This window comes from Rhinolophus hipposideros, assembly GCF_964194185.1.
Source record: "Rhinolophus hipposideros genome assembly, chromosome: 5".
Classification (NCBI taxonomy): domain Eukaryota; kingdom Metazoa; phylum Chordata; class Mammalia; order Chiroptera; family Rhinolophidae; genus Rhinolophus; species Rhinolophus hipposideros.
In genome coordinates this window covers 70,940,774-70,958,818 of record NC_138051.1, presented here as the reverse complement: position 1 = coordinate 70,958,818, position 18,045 = coordinate 70,940,774, and the positions used below count along the sequence as shown (strand labels likewise).

Sequence of the window (18,045 nt, the reverse complement as noted above, 5' to 3'; positions counted from 1 at the left end):
CCTGGTTGTTCTTGTTTATTTTTTCATAAGAACTTTAAAATAAACTTGTTCCATATTAAAAGAAAACAAATTATTGACATTTTAATGTAATCCTGTGTTTCTAATTTTAAAAAGCATTTTATAATAAATTCTCCTGGTGAAAAATATTCTTGTGGTTAACAACAACAAAAGCGATAAAGAAGTGAATGAAGTAGAAAATGAGTTCCACGCCACATGTTCCTATCCCTCTGAGGTTAATATTTTCACGTATATCTTTCAGGATGTATTTCTAAGTTCATACAAATGTGTGTATGTGTTTAATAAAAGTGTGTGAACACTTTGAACAGGTATCCCTGTAGCTCCAACTAACTTAGAAATGTCTTTTGTTATTCTTTACAGCCATTATAGCTGCTCATGAGACTTTGAGAACATTACAATGTCCCTTTGTGGCTCTTCTCACAAGGAGTTGCCTCAGATATTACCCATTCAAGATATGGATATCAAAAACTCACCATCTAGCCTTAATTCTCCTGCCTCCTACAACTGCGGTCAATCTGTCCTTCCCCTGGAGCACGGCCCCCTATATATACCTTCCTCCTATGGAGAGAGCCACCATGAGTATGCAGCCATGGCATTCTATAGTCCTGCTGTGATGAATTACAGTATTCCCAGCAGTGTCGATAACTCGGAAGGTGGACCTAGTCGACAGACCACAAGCCCAAATGTGTTGTGGCCAACTCCTGGACACCTCTCTCCTTTAGCAATCCATTGCCAGTCCTCACTTCTGTATGCAGAACCTCAAAAGAGTCCTTGGTGTGAAGCAAGATCATTAGAACACACCTTACCTGTAAACAGGTAAATCCAGTCTTCATTCTGAATTGTATTTCATGGGCATTATTCAAATCACTTTATGATTTAGTGAGAAGAAAGATGTGTTATATACAAGGATTTTATTAGTCATGTAGATTACTCAGAGCATCTAAAGGGTGATATTCTGAATTCTAGAATATCTGTCCTGATATTTTAGCTGTCATTAAAAAGTTGAGCTTGTAGATTTGTGTGGTGGGGGAGAATTCACTATCATGACTACTGTCTTTAAACAGTAAAGATTGAACTTAAATCACATTTCTCTTGATGAAGTGATTTGTCTTTGAAAAATAAATTTTTATTTTGCTTTTAATTTGAATCCTTCTTATCTGGTAGTGAAATCATAAATTTGTGTTCATGACAAATTGCATCCAGGATATAAGTACCTGTGGCAGTTTTACAACTTAAATAAAATACTACACACATGAAGCCTGAAAAGACAGACAATTGGTATACAAACTTTTTAACAATGGACTAAAATAATATTTTCTGGAGATTGACGGGAAACTATTTAAATGTACACTTTAGTTGAAATTTTTAGAAGTTAAAAAGAATATTTGTTTATACTCTTTAAGTGCAAGGTAACGTGGTTATTTCCATTTAATTTGTAATATTTTTAATGATAATATAGCTATGGAGGAAAGGGGTTGTATAGGGAGAAGCAAGAGGGGGAGGTAAACTTCTAAAACAACCAAAGTCTAAGTCATAGCATATTGGATATTGAAGTTCATTACTTTCAAATGCTGTCATAAAGCTTTGAGAAAGCCGTATTATACAGGGTTTTAATTTTTTCTTCTTTTTAAAAAACTTTGTTGGCTAAATAAAAGACTATATAAAAATTGTATATAGTTTTTTTAAAAGTTTTCAATTGTCTTTCATGGAAGAAAAATTTGGTTTCTGAGCATGAGTTCTAATCAGAGTTCTGCTAATATTTGGGTAATTTAAACCATAGTATAATTCCCTCCATTTGTAGATCAGTCACACCTCTACTATTTCCTTTCCAAAAGAAATGAACCCCAGGAAAATCAGGAACCAGCCAGGTGTGTTTTGGGGGTCTCCCAGTGCTCCTTTCGTGGGCTCTCCCTTTCTCTACAGAAGTCCTTGCCCCTCCACTCGGCAATGAGCACCTGCTTTCTTCAAAGCCTTCTCTCAGGACACGCATGTGTTCACTCTGTCTCCTGTTCTCTCTTCCCTTTATTCTGCCCCCTTCACCTCCCTTCCATTCCTTTTCCTTCCCTTCCTTCCTCCCCTCTTTAAACCTGAATATAGTATTCACCTTAATGTAACTTAAAGTCCATTTGCTACTCCTCTTAAAGTTCTTTTCATCCTAGACCTTTATCTTAAATTGCAGAATGAATTCTGAATCCCAGTTTACCTGGGAACTCTGAAGGGCTGTTGAGGGGCCCCGTGGGGAATGACTGCCTGATGCTTGGGAGTGGTTAGGTGAGTTTAGGCCCCTCCGTTCAGTGTCGGTGAACTTTGGTAACTTCGGAAGGCCTCCGCACACCTTCTCGTTGTTCAGAACTGTGGGCAGGACTCAATCTGGTCACTTACCCACGCAAAGCTGTGCACCTCGATGGCTACAAGTGGTCTTCCGTAGTCACTAGTGCTCATCAGCCCTGCATGGAAGGGCATAAACTCACCTAATCACCTGCAGACCTCAGTCATTCCCAGCAATGGGACCCTTCACAGATCTCAGTAACAGAGGTTTTGCTTTAGCAGATTTCCTGGAGTGTATTTGTCATGAACCCTGGAGGGCAAAGAGATAAATGGGACAATGTTCTTGCTGCTTTTATTTTTCCCTAGAAAGTTCCTCCTTTCCCCTTAATGCTCTTTTCCAATGAATGTTTTCTTTGCCTCCAGAGAGACACTGAAAAGGAAGGTTAGTGGGAACAGTTGTGCCAGCCCTGTTACTAGTCCACGTTCAAAGAGGGATGCCCACTTCTGTGCAGTCTGCAGCGACTACGCGTCGGGATATCACTATGGAGTCTGGTCGTGTGAAGGATGTAAGGCCTTTTTTAAAAGAAGCATTCAAGGTATAAGCGTATTGTTAGCTGCTGCTTTAGTTTTTCACTTGCTTTCAAACAGTTTTGGAGATGACCTGGCAGAAATGTCACTGTTGGCCTGTTTGGGACTCAATAAGCAGTTCAGAAGATCATGTGTGTTTGGGGTTGGGGTAGACGGGAGGGTGGATTGTCTCAAGTGTAGAGCGCTTTATCTTTCACTGTAGATCTCTACCCCAGAACCCCAGACCTCAGATGGTCTCGCCCTACCATTACCCATCACCATCTTCTTGAGAGCAGATGTGTAGTTACAACCCTTGTGAAGATAAAGCCTGGAATGCACGCTCATTAGCAATTGCAAAGATTGTTCCTTCCCTTGACTTATGCTTAATACCCAGCATGGGTAGCAGTCATTATGGTGGGCTGGCTCCTGAGGAATAGAGAATAAAGACATGTTATGGAAATGGTCAGAAATCAGGAATTCAATTCCAGTGGACTTTGAGCATTGATCTCGGGGCGTTTCTTACCCTGAACTAGTGGCGCCTCTGTTCATAATCCCCTTGTTTTCTGGTCTGGGTTTAGACCGCTTCCCTACCCTTCTCAAAAGTCCTGCTGGGCTTTTTTTTTTTTTTTAAAAATCACCTTTTTAATCAATTTCAAATAGTGTGCACCTGGTTTCAAGGCCAGTCAGCCCGTTGCCTCACTTGTCCTTGCCATGCTATCCCTTCCTTGCCAGCCTTAATATGCTGAAATCACTTTTTTTGCTTACTTGTACTCTCTTCTGTGTCTGCACCATAACTCCTCCCTTGGCAGCCCTCCTCCTAGGCAATGTCCTTTGTTCCCATCTTAGAGCTCCCTTCCCCTTTCTGTCGAAGCCTCAGTGCCTTGTTCTCAACCAGTTAAGAAAAGCAACCTTCGAGGAATTCATAGTGGGCAAATGGCAAACAGCAATTTACTAAGTTAACTCACCTACTAATAACTCCAGATTAAGAGGATATTTTACCTCAAGCAAAGACACCAGTAGAATCCAGAGGGTGGGTGTGGAGTAGAATGTTAATAGATGAAGAGTCACCTTCCTTCTGATGCCCTGAAATTCACATTGGGTAGATGACCACCCATTTGTCCTGCGTCCTCCATCTGGTAGTGCTTTGACCTTACCTCCTGCCTGCTTCCTCCTCTGTGGAATGGAGATACAGAGTTGTTCTATAAATGAAATAAGGTTGGTTATGTGAAAATATTTGGTCAATTATAAACATCATGCAAATTCAAGATATTCTAGTTTTTCTTTGAACTCTTCCATATTCAGATATCAACATTTTTTTCTTGCTTCCTTGTAGTTCTCTTCTAATACTCATCTCATTGAACCTACCTCTTCTGAGATCTTCATAATTAGGTAGATGAGGCCCTCTGCCATTTCCAAACTTGATTTTCTTATCAAAAGTTAAAACAACATAGATAACAGATGTCTGTGTCATCAGATATCATCAAAACACAAATCATGTTGTTTGCTTAGTTTTGCTTTTACACACACAGATTGTCATTGTACATTTAACATATTCAGTGCTTAAATATTTTTATTTATGATAATTGTAGTAGTAGATTATAAGGCCAGGTCCAGTTCCCCGCTATTTATGATAAGAATAAATCAGATTTTTTGAAATTTAGAACCAAACTCTTGATATAATGAAAATTCTCTTATCTTGCTGAGTTCCAAAATTTTATCCCTTAAAGAAATTTTGACCTAGTACAACTAGAACAATTAGGTCCTTTAAAAAGAGATCTTTCTAATTTACTGTTGGAGAAAACACTTTCTACATGAAATATCTTTGAACCCTGAGACTATCGCTGATAAGAATGAAAAGTAAGTTTCCACTGCTTTCCCCAAGTCATTCTTTCCTACTGTATCAGCCAAGGAACTAATTTTGCACATTCTAAATGTGCAAAAAAGTAATAGTACTCTTATAATTACTTAATGCATAAATGATTACTTCTTTGGTCGCTTTGTATTTTTGGCACCCTCTGGTATAAATGCATTGCAATGACTGAAAGTGGCCACTCAATTCTTTTGGTATATTGAATGACATAAAAATCAACTGTATTTATCTTAAATATTAAGTAGTCAAATTTCTCCACATTGTTTTATTGAATAAACCTATCAATTTTCATTGATTTTTTAAAATATTGGAACTTATTATGTGAGTTTGAGATATAATTTACATACAGTAAATTCCCCTATTTTAATTGAATAGCTTTATGAATTTTAAAAATGCATGTAATCAAGGAGCCACCACCATAATTAAGATATGGAACATTACCATCACCCATGCTCATTGTAGCTAATTGTCCCCCAGCCTCCCAGGACCTGGTAACCATTGATCTATTTTCTGTCTCTATAGTTTTGCCTTTTCTAGAATGTCATATAGTTGAATTACAAAGTATGTAACCATCTATGTATGGTTTCTTTCACTTATGATGTTTTTAAGATTTATCTGTGTTGTTGGATGTATCAGTAAGTAATTCATTCCTTTTAGTTACTAATATTCCAATATGTAGATGTCCCAGATTTTTTATTGTTCATTTGGGTTGCTTTCAGTTTTGTGCTATTTTGAATAAAACTGGTATGAACGTTCATGCATATCTCTCTGTGTAGATGTATGTTTTTGTTTCTCCTGAGTAAATACCTAGGAGTAAAATTGCTGGTTATATGGTAAGCATATGTTTAGCTTTATAAGAAACTAATAAGCTGTTTTCCAGAGTGCTTGAACCATTTTGCATTCTCAACAACAGTGTATGAGAGTTCTAGTTGCTCCACATCCTTGTAAAAACTTGATATTGGCAGTCTTTTACATTTCAGCCATTCTATTTGGAATATAGTTGTATGTCATTGTGGTTTCAGTTTGCATTTCCCTGATTACTAATGATTTTGAGCATCTTTTCATGGGTTCAGTGATATACTCTAGTATTTTATTCTGACTGTTGATCTTTCTTCTCTTCTTGTATAAGTACCACATTATTTGACTATTGTAGTTTTAATGATTTTTAATACATGCCAGTATAAACACCTCTGATTTAAAAAAATGTCCTGGCTATTTTCTCTTATTTATTTGTCCATGGGAATGTTAGAATAATTTTATTAAGTGGCCTCCCATCTTCAATGTTAAGAAAAGTAGAGATTTTTGTTAAACCCAAGAATTCTTTTGGGATGAATCTTCATAATTTTCACATCAAGAAACTTATTATGTCTCTATTTAGGTCTTTTATACCTCTTATAAGGTTTTGTCGCTTTTAAAAAATATCTGGCACATTTCTCAATGATATTTCCATAAATTTCATTCTTTTGGCTATTTTTTATATCCACATGTAATAGTAACTATTACTATTATCGTCTATTCACTTTCATTTTGGTATTCATAACAACCTTTTATCATTGTTCTTTAAAAGTTAAAATGGATGTGACTGCTACTCATGAACCTTTACCTCTGTTTCTTAAGACTTTAGCGGCTGAACTTTAAATAGGCAGATCTAACAACTGGTAAGTCATATAAAAGATTCTTACTGGGAAGGCACAATATTCTTGGGATTTGTCCTTGAACTCAGGAAGAATGTCCTGAGGGAACAAAACAGAAAGGACGAGTAGATGCCTGCTGTTGCAGTATAAGGGTGACGGGAGGGTGTAGGTAATAACCATTACTCTATTTTTAAAATAAGAAAACTGGAAAGCTGAGCTGAGATTAAAATCAGATCTTCTGATTCCAAGTCCAGTCCTGTCTCTTCCCTCTGTGCAGTTGGATATGAATGATAATAGGTGTTCAGACAGACTTAATTTTGCAAAGAATGAGGATAATCTTTTAAGTTTTATCTTATAAAAAAGCACATTTTCTATAAAGCTTTATGTCTCAACCAAAAGAATTAGCTACATATTTTGCTTTTAATTTTGCTTTGAACTTTTCTCTCAGTTCTGTTAGTATGGAATAGCATGCTTCTCAGACTGTTGCATGGGAGAGGAAACCATTTTAATATGTGAGTAGTCGGTGCGGTTTGAGCAGGACTTCTTTTTCTTTTTTGCCTGAAGTGAAGTGAATTACTACGATCTTCTTGCATAAGACATTTTCTAGGCTATCTATATTGAGCGTGTTCATGTTATTTGGCTTTCTGGTATTTCTTTAAATGTAAAATTATCTTTTAAAATAAACTCTGAGAAAAAGATAATAAAAGTTAACCTCTAATTGTCCTTTAAATGCTTATTATTATAAACCTCTTTATAAAACTGATAAGGATGACATATTGTCTTGAGAATTTTTGGAGGATGCTAAAGATTGCTACTACTATGGAAAGTACTGTGGGATTACGTTTATCTTTTCATTATAAAGCATTATGTTTTAATGTATAATAGAAAATTTCTCATAACTACTTTTGGACCTTTAAAATATAATTTAGTTTTGATTACTATAACATTTTTCTTTTAATTATAAAGTATTATGTTCTAAAATATGATAGGAATTTTCTCATTATAACTATTTTTTGGCTTTTAAAATATGATTTAGTTTTGATTACTATAAGTGAGGATAAAAGCAATAACAAGATAATTATCTGTTCCTTTAAAAATGTTTTATAGCACACCGTATATTACCCCCTACCCTTGAACGTGTGTGGAACCTGTGAATAGGATGAGAGTTGCTCTCTTCGTTAGATTACATTACAGAGAAAATGTTGATGGGATAATCTCATGTGATTATGCTATGATTGTGTAAGACTCCATCATAGCAGACTGGAGAGAGACTGGAAGTCAGAGAGATGCTGTCTTCCTAGCCCGGAAGAGAGCAAACATCATGTTATGAGCTGCCTGGAAGGAGAGGAGAGCAGTGTCCCACCGTAGCTAGCAAAAAAAAAAAAAAAAAAAAAAAAAAGGAACCTCGGTCCTACAACTGCAAGAGACTGAATCTGTCAACTTCAATGAGCTTGGAAGAGGACCCTGAACTTTAGATGAGACCACAGTCCAGCTGTCACTTTGATTGCAGCCTCTTGAGACCCTGAGCAGAGCATGCAGCCAACCCTACCCAGACCCATGAAAATAAGAGATAATACTTGTTTTAAGCTTATAAGATTATAGAACTTTATTATGTAACATGGAAAACTAAAACTGAGCATGTTTTCATTTGTAAAACAGGGGTCATAGCTCTTTATAGGGAAGTTACAGGATTAAATGAAAATTGATGAAAAATACCTGGAAATCAGAGGTAGTCAGAAATGTTGGTGTGCAAGGCTGGGCAGACATTTCTTCCTGTACATGGCCAGGATGGAGGGTTACTTGAGAGAATGAGTTTTGCATCTCTGGGGAGAGATGTCTCAGTCCTCCAAGAACTGTCTAGTCTGCACTTTGCTGGCACCCCTGGTTGATTCAGGGCATGGTGGTGAAGCCACAAAGAACTGAATTTCAATTTGTGTTTTGTTGAACAAATGTTACTAGCATCTACCTAAAGTGGGAGAGATTTATTATGGTCCAAATGTGGAACCGTATCTTTTTGGAAGTGTTCTTTAAAATCTGTTGAATTGGAAAAAGGAAAGTTAATTTCAGGACTTAAAATAATAGCGTTCGAAATATAGACAAATTTCAGTTTATCTGTATGTAAGTATTTGTATGTATCTAGTTGGGGGAATTAATAGTTAAGTTGTTTGAGAAGTCAGTGGAAGCATTTTTTTTTTTTATTCTCAAACTTAGAGGAGTTGTGCACATACAATATAAAGAATCCTTTTTCCCTGGAATCATCTGAGAATGAGTTACCAATGTGATACCTCATCACTCCCAAATACTTTAACATGTATTTCCTATATGGCTACAACACAACAGTCAAAATTCGGAAATTAGCTTTGATGCATTACTACAATCTAATCCTCAGGCTGATTTAAGTTTTGCCATTTGTCCCTCTACAGCAAAGGAAGCAGTTCAGAATCACACTTTGCATTTAGTTATATCTTTAGCTTCCCTCTGTCTGTCCACAACAATCCCTTAGTCTTGGTTTTCACAATCTTGACACTTTTGAACCTTACAGGCCAGTTATTTTGCAGAATGCCCCTCATTTTGGGTTTGTCTGATGTTCCCTCATCTGTAGATTCAGCTTACACATGATTGGCAGGAATATCACAGAAATGATGGTGTGTTATTCTTACTAGCTTCTTTCATGTGGTACCTGATTTCTGTTTGTATCGTTACTAGTGGTGAGTACTTAGGTTGTTTGGCTAAGGTGACATCTGCCAGGCTTCTACACTGTAGGTTATTCTTTTCTCCTTTGTAATTAATGAATATTTTTGTTGAGATCCTTTAGGACAAGGTAAATATCCCATTCTTCATTAAGCCTTCAACTTATATCAGTATAACTTATCATTTCGTATTTTCTACAGATGGTTACTATCTCTTCCTATCATTATTTGGATATCCAAATTATCCCAGACATGGTCAGTAGGATCCCCTTAAACTGGCTTGTGTGTGTGTGTGTTTCTTTTTACTTATACCCACAATTCTTGGGCATTTCTTTACTTCCTGGCACAAGATGACAAGATGTTATGTTTCAGGCTCATCTTGTGCTTTCTCTGCCCCAGTCCTAGAATAAGCTGTTTCTCCAAAGAGCCCTATTTCTTCTTAGTGGAGAATGACATTTATAAACCAAGATCTAGGTGCTAGTTTGCTCATTGCTCTCAGATGTATCTGCTCCCAGGCTCTCAGAGGATAGAATTAAGGAATGTATTTATTCCAGTATTTATTTATATCCGGTTTAAAGAATACAAACTCCTGTGTAACTAGTGTTCAGGCCATGAAATAGGATACCCTCAGAACCCCAGGATCCCTCTGGGTGGTCCTGCCAGTCACAGCTCCTTCCCTCCCTACAGAGGTAAGACAATTCTAATTTCTGTCTTCCTTGCCATGGTTTTACTACCTAAGCATGCTTCCCTAAACGATACAGTTTGGTTTTCTCTATTTTTGAACTTTACATAAATGGAGTCTTCTCCTTTATTTTAGGTGTGTGTGTATGATTTGTTTCTTTTATGACTTGCCCATTTAATTTATCACGGAGACTCATCCATTTCCCATGTTGAAATTCTGGCCCATTGTATCTTTAATGTAAGAAGTTCAGGCCATATTGTTTATTAGAAAGACACAATGAAGAAATAAAGGCACCAAAATATCCTATGCACTTTTACCATTCATCTATTTTATCATAATTTCTATTTCCGAAATCTCTCAGATCCACGGAGCTCTCTTCATCCTCCCTACCATCACCCACTCCAGACAGCCGCATGTCTAGTTCACACAACTACACCAGGTTCTCACCTGTTCTCCTGGCCTTCATCCGTTTTGCTGCCTCTAATCCATTCTTCACGGAGCATTTGAAATGGAAATTTTCTTCTCTTTCTTACATAAAAGAATGAGAATAAATAGTATTGTCTTTAGTCAGAGATTGCTATATAACTAGTGTCTTACCATAATCAGCATTATTTTTCTTAGTTATAGGTCTATGAGTTGGTTAGGGTGACTGCACTTCCTAAGGCTTGGCTGTGGGCTTTGGGTTGAGTTCCCTTCTGCTCCATATGTCTTCACCTTCTTCTTCTTGGGCCAGGGGCTCCCTAAGGCATTTTCTCATAAAGGTTCAAGAGGCCAAGCCACATGTGTTGGAGTAGAACATCTACAAACATAGCAAACACCACGAAGTCCCATGGCCAAGTCCATCATCAGATGGTGGGAAAATATATTCTGCCCACTCGAGCACACTGTAAGCTCACAAGGCCAAGGGGAGGGAGTGAACAATTGAGACAATAATCAAATCTCCAACCATTGTTAAGTAGCAGTTCTTTCTGTTCTTATTTAGTTTGCTAATTATTCTCTTATTGTCTACTTTAGTTCTCTTATTTGACTATGAATTCCCATAAAAAAATCACGTTAAACCCCAAAGAGGGATATATGTAAAAGAATATAAGCAGTTGAATTTGGTGACCTGATACATAAGTACTAGTCTTAAGGAGTTCTGTGATTTGGAACAGATCCATTTCTAGTGACTGTCTCACTTTCCATGTCCAAAGGAGAATATTTCTAAATGTATCTCTTGAAAATTCTAAGTGCATGCAAAGAATAACCTATGAGTCAAAAAGCAGGATATTGAAATATTCTTAGGTTTCCTTTACTCACTAACAAGGCACTGATGAGGCCAGACTTTGGCCTTTACCTGTGCCTGTCATCAAGAAGATGTCCCTACCTCTTAGTCGGGGAACATAATCAGTGTGTTGACCAGGAAGATATTTAACCAAAAGATCATAACAATAACCTTCCTATTTTTGCTCTTCTGTAGGACATAATGATTACATTTGTCCAGCTACAAATCAGTGTACAATAGATAAGAACCGGCGCAAAAGCTGCCAGGCCTGCCGACTTCGGAAGTGCTATGAAGTGGGAATGGTGAAGTGTGGTGAGTGTTCACTTCCTCTTTGATCATATGTGGGACATGCAGAATGCTACCAGGACATGTAGCCTGGATGAGAAGAGATGAAGGACTTGGTAATTAATTATCTTCAAGTGTGCTGTCACCTTGGAGGGGGCATTGACTTACTCCCTTGAACTGCAAAGGACAGAGCTGGGTGAGTGGGAGCAAGTTACAGGAGGCAGGTTTTAGCCCAATATAGTGAAGGACTATCTACCTACAATTCAGGTGGTCTGAAAACACAATAGACTGCAGCATGAATTAGGGAACGCTAGCCACTGAAGTGCTCAAACGGGCTAGATGACCGTCTGCCTGAGGCCTTGAAAAGTATAAGGGTGAAGGTCTGGTAAATGTTCACGGTTAAAGCTGTGATAAGAAAGCAGCACATCTTATGGGTTACTTGGGTGGCTTGGATAGACTCAGGCCTATCCCTCCAATACCTTTGTAGAAGTGAAAAAAATACATAGGAGTCATAAACATGGTAGAACTATGGAAAGTACATAGAGCATAGATTTCATTCCATGACAATATGTATGTGTGCCTATACCTGAGTGTGTGTGTGTGTGTGTGTGTATATATATATATATATATATATATATATATATATATATGCACACACACACCTACATACATGAAAAAACAAAGGAAAGTGAGCACAAACTCACAGTGATACCTACACCATGCTCTCTTCACTTGGATAACTTTTGATTCATTCGACAGTACACACTTGCTTGTTTCTATATACTCATACCAGCTCTGCCTGTACTTTTCTTATTCTTCTGCGAGCCAAAGTTTTGCCTGTGATTAGTTGTAATTTTTCTCTTTGGAACTATTTAAAAAATAAAAACAAAAGACTCTCTCTTTTCTTTCTGACAATTTCTTAATAACTCTATCTTTTGAACATTGTCTATTTTCCTTTCTCCGTATGGACAATAGATAAGACCCCTCACCTAGTTCAGAGTTATAGCAGAAATTCTCTTACTTTGATCACAGTTCTCTGGCTTCCTAGAATCACTGACGTTTTCTGTTTCCTGTGTGAAGCATCCTGCCAGTGCCTGCGACCTCCCAGCGTGTACTGGTTGCTCTCTAAAACACTCCAACATTTCTGCTCCTGCCACTTCAGTTAGACTCGTATCCTTAGCAGTAACCAGTGTGGGCTCCTTGCCAAACCTGTTTCTACTCATTGCAATTGTTAAATTATAGAATCTAATTAAAATGTATGCAGACATAGGAAATATGAGTAGGAAAACACAGTTGTTTCTGTGAAAGCTTTGAATAAAGTTATAAAGGACCAATAGCTATTGTGTTAGGTATGGGTGAGATTGGGAGTGGGAATCATAAACCTAGAAAGACTCTGAGTTCAGATTGCTTTATGAGTTCCTAAGGTCTTGCTGTTTTACAGAAGCTGAAAATGCTAAGCCGGAGACAATGTATCACGGGTGTGGTTTATGCAGGAAAGTTAACATCTGATTTAATTGGCAGAGGTGCTTAAGGGGAAAGTCTTGTTCTCTGACAATAGATTGCAAATAAATGTTTTAAAACAATAAATGTTTTAAAACAATATTTTATGGTGAGTATGTGTTTTTTTAAAAGATGATTTACAATTGAATCTTAGGAGAACAACACTTTTATAATAGGATCAGCCTGGTGGTGTAGGACCAGGGGAGCTGCACGTGTACACTCCGCCTGTAGGGGGCAGTGTATGTGATAGGGAGACCAGGACCACATTACCATACACTGAATCGCATTTTGTGTCTCATCACTTCTTGCTGTGACTATGCTCAAATGACTTGACCTTTCTGGCCCTCGGTTTTCTTATCTCTGTAAATGGAGATACCTGCTACATTGAGTTTTGTGAGGAATATATATGAAAACATATATAAAGACCTAGCACAGTGTCTGGCATTAAATTATAGTTTTCCTTTCTCTCTCCCTCATTGAAAATCTCATATAAGTTGTGGGTTTGATATAATACAGTATCATGAGGCAGAGTACAGAATTGTATGTAGTTAAAAACTCTTTCATGGAAAAGGCAATGAGAGAAAAGGGTCACTGAATTTGGCCAAAAAGGCACTGGATAGGGCTCTCTAAGAAAAAATATTTTATTACCTTTGTAGATTACAGAAGAAATGAGATGGGTTAATATGCAAACGGTTGGATATTTAGCCTTTCACTGACCACAGACAAACACCATTAGGAGTGAATTCTCTTAACTATGTTTCCCTCCTTTCCCAGCACTTTTCTCATCTGCCCTCCCCCCAAACCGTCTATCCACATTCTTCCTTCTGTCCAGTCTCAGAAGAATAGGGATCCTCCCTGCATTCTAGATGCTCCTGCACCATTCCACTTTCCGTTTTTATTCAGAAGTTATGTCTCTTCTGTTATCATTTTTTCCCCTGTATTTCCAATTTTGTCTTTTCTACTGAGGTATTCCTATGGTTGTTTACATGGCAGGAGGGTACCCACCCAGACCAACTTCAGGGATAAGGCTTTATTATGAGGACGTCCTGAAATGTACAAGCCAAGAAAACAATCTGAATAGCGATGTATTTGTCTGTATCCCCGTGTTGAGATGATAGTGCAGCATCTTTCAGAAGCCATGTCTTTATTTACCTGCATACAAGTGGATACACATAAAAGGGATTTGATGGGGAGGTGGGATAAAATAGTGGTGAAAAGCACCAGCTCTGGATTCAGACTACAGATTGGGCTTGGATCCTGCTTCTGCTATTTTCTAACTTTTCTACCTTGGGGAAGTTATTTGAGCTCTCTGTACCTGGTCTCTCCTCTATACGCTGGAGATAGTAACAGCACCTATCCTCTAGGATGGTAGCAGAATGACATATAATCTGTGTACAATATGTAATGTCTGACACACAGAAGCTTCCAATAGATGTTAGTTGCCATTATTATCATTTACCACTGTTGTCGTCGTCATCGTCTTTTCCCTGGGGCACTTTCTAATATGCAGCACTCCTATTTAGTAGAGTTTCTCATTAAACTCACTCAGAGGCACATCAAATGACTCTGCCTAGATTACGGGGGTGTCACAGTCATGACACTAGAAATGTCCTTGATAGAAAAATGTGAGTACTTTGTCAAGGGCTTCATTTTATTAATCCTAGAACCGCAGAACTCAGTATAGGGCCTAATACATAGTGCTTTGTCAGTGATAATTGGTTAAATAAATTCGAATGTATGGATTCGAAAACTTTCACTATGTTTGTAAACCTGTTTTGTAAACTCCTTATCCTCGTATACAAGAGACGTGTGATCAGAAAGGTGCTTTCTTAAACCATACATTTTGTTCCATTTTGTCCATTTTGTCCCACGGGGGTGTAATCAATATTACCTATCTATAGGTCCATCACTCCAGCTGATGACTAATAAAATGAATTATGTTTTAGGATTTTAGTTTTTTTTAGTAATAAATTTGACTCAAATGTTCATGGATAGATAGAGCCCTTCCTTCTAGTGCAGTTAGCCACGGATAAGGGGAAATTCAAATTTTCTTGGGAGCAAACAATTTAAATTTTCTCATACTTCCTAATTAACATATGTATGTATATATTTAATGTGGGCAATTGAATTTAATGAACAATACAATGGTGGGAATATAGAAACTAGGCATTTTGCAGATTTTAACTTTTAGATGATTTTTTAGGGAAAATTTATATAAAAGTTGTACCCATCTAATGACATCCTGATTTATAACATGTCTTTCATAATTTTCATTTTACATTGGTCTTTAACCAATGGATCTTTAGAAATATTTTTGTGTTCAAATTTATAGGGGTTTGGGATTTATATTTTTAGTGTTGATTTGTTTTTACTGTGTTGTGGTCAGAGTATGATCTATATGATATCATTTTTAGTTAAGATTTTATTCATGACCTAGTATGTGATAATTTTTGCAAATGTCTGTGAGATCAACCTTGTTTGTTGTGCTGTGCAAATTTTCTTAATTCTGACTTTTCTCCTAACTTTTTGCTCAGTTGCTGAGAGAGATCTGTTAAAATATTCCATTATAATATTGGTATATTTGTCAATTTCTCTTTTTTCTCCCAATCACTTTTTGGTGTTATGTTTGTAGACTGCTTTTGTTGTTGTTTTGATGTGTATGAGTTTTGAATTATTTATCTTCCATTTATAATCTACTGATGATCCTCTTTATTGCTAATGATTTTTTAAGTTTATATTGTCTGATATTGACAGACTAATTCTAATTTATTTGGTTAAGTTTTGCCTATTACATCTTTCTCTGTCCCTTTACTTTCAGGTTTTTTTGTATGTTACATGTATCTCTTACAGCCAGTCTATGTGTAGGTTAAAAAATATGTATGATGTCAGACTTGCTCTTAACTGATGAATCTAACTACTTATGTTTATTATTATCACTGACATTTGGGTTCTTTTCTGTTGTCTTATTTTGTGCTCTTAAAAAATTCATCATGTATTTTCTACTTTTTTTCCTTTTTGGAGCTGATCATATTTTTTTTCCTCTTCTATTAGAAGTCATATTTTCTGTTTCAACTATTTTAGTGACAACATTTCTATTTTTAACATATATTCTTGATTAATTTGAGAATTCAGGCCTCTCTAATAGAAATTTTCTATCCCAAATAAAGAATTTCAGAAAACTCTAGCAAAAATCATTCCTTGCTCATCTTACATGTAATTGTCTGGTATTTTGGTTCTACTTTGTTTCTCTACCTCCAAAAAATGATTATTATTATTTTATTCATTCAATGCTTTTTAGATTTAATCTCATACTTACCAATTTATTTTCTTACCATTGTTTCTTGAATCTCATTGCTTGCTTCTGGTCCATTTTTCTCAATCCCAAACAACACAGTATAGTATTAGATTGGTGCAAAAGTAAGTGCAGTTTAAAAGATTAAAAATTGCAAAAACTGTCATTACGTTTGCACCAACCTAATAGTTAGTTCAAAGGGGCTGTGAGTGATATATCTTGTCAATCTTTCTTTAACTGAAAATGTCTTTCATTTATCCTCACTCTTAAATGATAGTTTAGCTGGGGCTATATTTCTAAATTGAAGGGTTGTCCCCTCTGCCACCATCTTAAAGCCATTATCCCATTGTGTTCTTCTCCAAAAACCTACTGAAACTGAAACATTTTAATACCAGCAGAGAAATAGAAATAGATTTATAAAACAGAGTAGAGAATCCAGAAGAACACACTTTTATATACTATTATTTATTAAATGACAATGCATTTTATAAAAGAAATCAATGGAAAAAAATTATTCAATAAATAGTATTGGGAAAATTGTACATCCATTTGGAAAAACATGACATGAAGTATCAATATGACATGATACAAACATACATGAAACTCCAAATAGATTTGAATTGCAAAGTGCTTAAAGAGATACAGGAAAATATTTGTATAATTTTGATGTGAAACAAAGATTTTGACTATGTACTAAAGCTTTTTATGACAAAAGACACCATCAGGAAATTTAAAAGATATATAAGGCAAATACTGCATATAACAAAAATTATCTATTTTTAGTCAACCATACTAGTAATTAAAAAAAATACAAAGTAAAATGAGGTTGTTTAGTCACCTGTCAGATTATCAAAGATTAAAAATTATCTTTAATGCCTAATGGTGTTATGAGGAAATAGGTAAACCTCAAAATGTTATTTAGATTATAAATTTAAAAATACTTTTGGAGGGTAATCTGTCAATATGTCTCAAAATTTTGAATGTTTATATGCCTTGGTTCAGCAACTTCTTTGAATTTATTATAAGAAAGTAGTAACTGGATACATGTACAAAGATGCATTTTCATTGTAATATTTATAGTAGCAAAGAAATTAGAAACAATCTAGATTTCAGTCAACAGAGGACACTTTAAATAAGTGATATGTCATAGAACAGAATGTTATATAGATTTTTAGACTATTTTAAATGATACATTTTTTAATAGAAAGAGAAAAAGCAAGCTATAAAATAGTATGTATACTATGATCTTAATTTTGTATATAAAATGTGAAAAAGTATAAAAGCAATAAGAATCTGAAAGAATTTATGCCAAAATTTGTGCTTTTCTATATTTCCTGGATTTTTTTCAATTGTCGTTTAGCTCAGTTGGTGAGAACAGGGTGCTAATAACACCAAGGTTGCTGGTTTGATCCCTGCATGGGTCACTGTGAGCTGTGCTCTCTTTTAAAATAATAATAGTAATAATAATAATAATAATAATGATAATTTATTATTTCAAATATACTTATTTGTGTATATAAAAAGAATATATACACATAAACATTTTAAGAATATAGTATAAAAGTGTGTTATTTGGTAACTGTTTGGAAGTATCAATGTCCAGTTCCTAACTTTTCCCCATCGTCTGCCTGAAGAAAATTCCTAATTTCATGGTTTGGAAACTGAAGTATGTCAGCACTCTTTGAAAGAGAAATGGATTTACTATCCATAGATGACCTTGAAATGGCGACCCTAAGATCATTTGGGCTCTTGTCCATAAAGAGTCATATTATTGATTTGCGATACAGTCACAAATGTAATAATCTTTGGTACATGCCCCACAGGCTCCAGAAAATAAATCAGTTTTCTGTTTCTAAGACACATTCTGAGACTAGACTCAGGTCTCACAATGACATCATTGCTTCATTTTTACCCTGGTGACTCAGGGAACTTGAATGCTAGGTTGGGGGAAGGGACGGGGAAATACTGTGTTGTT

At 36.0% G+C, this 18,045-nt stretch overlaps 1 protein-coding gene across 1 annotated transcript in view; it reads left to right on the top strand.

Annotated features, from left to right (window-relative positions):
* Positions 1-18,045, top strand: part of ESR2 (estrogen receptor 2) — a 63,439-nt gene that overhangs the window by 26,258 nt on the left and 19,136 nt on the right. Inside the window, exons 4-6 of the mRNA XM_081049463.1 lie at positions 379-834; positions 2,710-2,882; positions 11,189-11,305. Coding sequence (XP_080905589.1) covers positions 416-834; positions 2,710-2,882; positions 11,189-11,305 — 709 coding nt within the window. The 5' untranslated portion in view covers positions 379-415. The remainder of the gene's footprint in view (positions 1-378; positions 835-2,709; positions 2,883-11,188; positions 11,306-18,045) is intronic.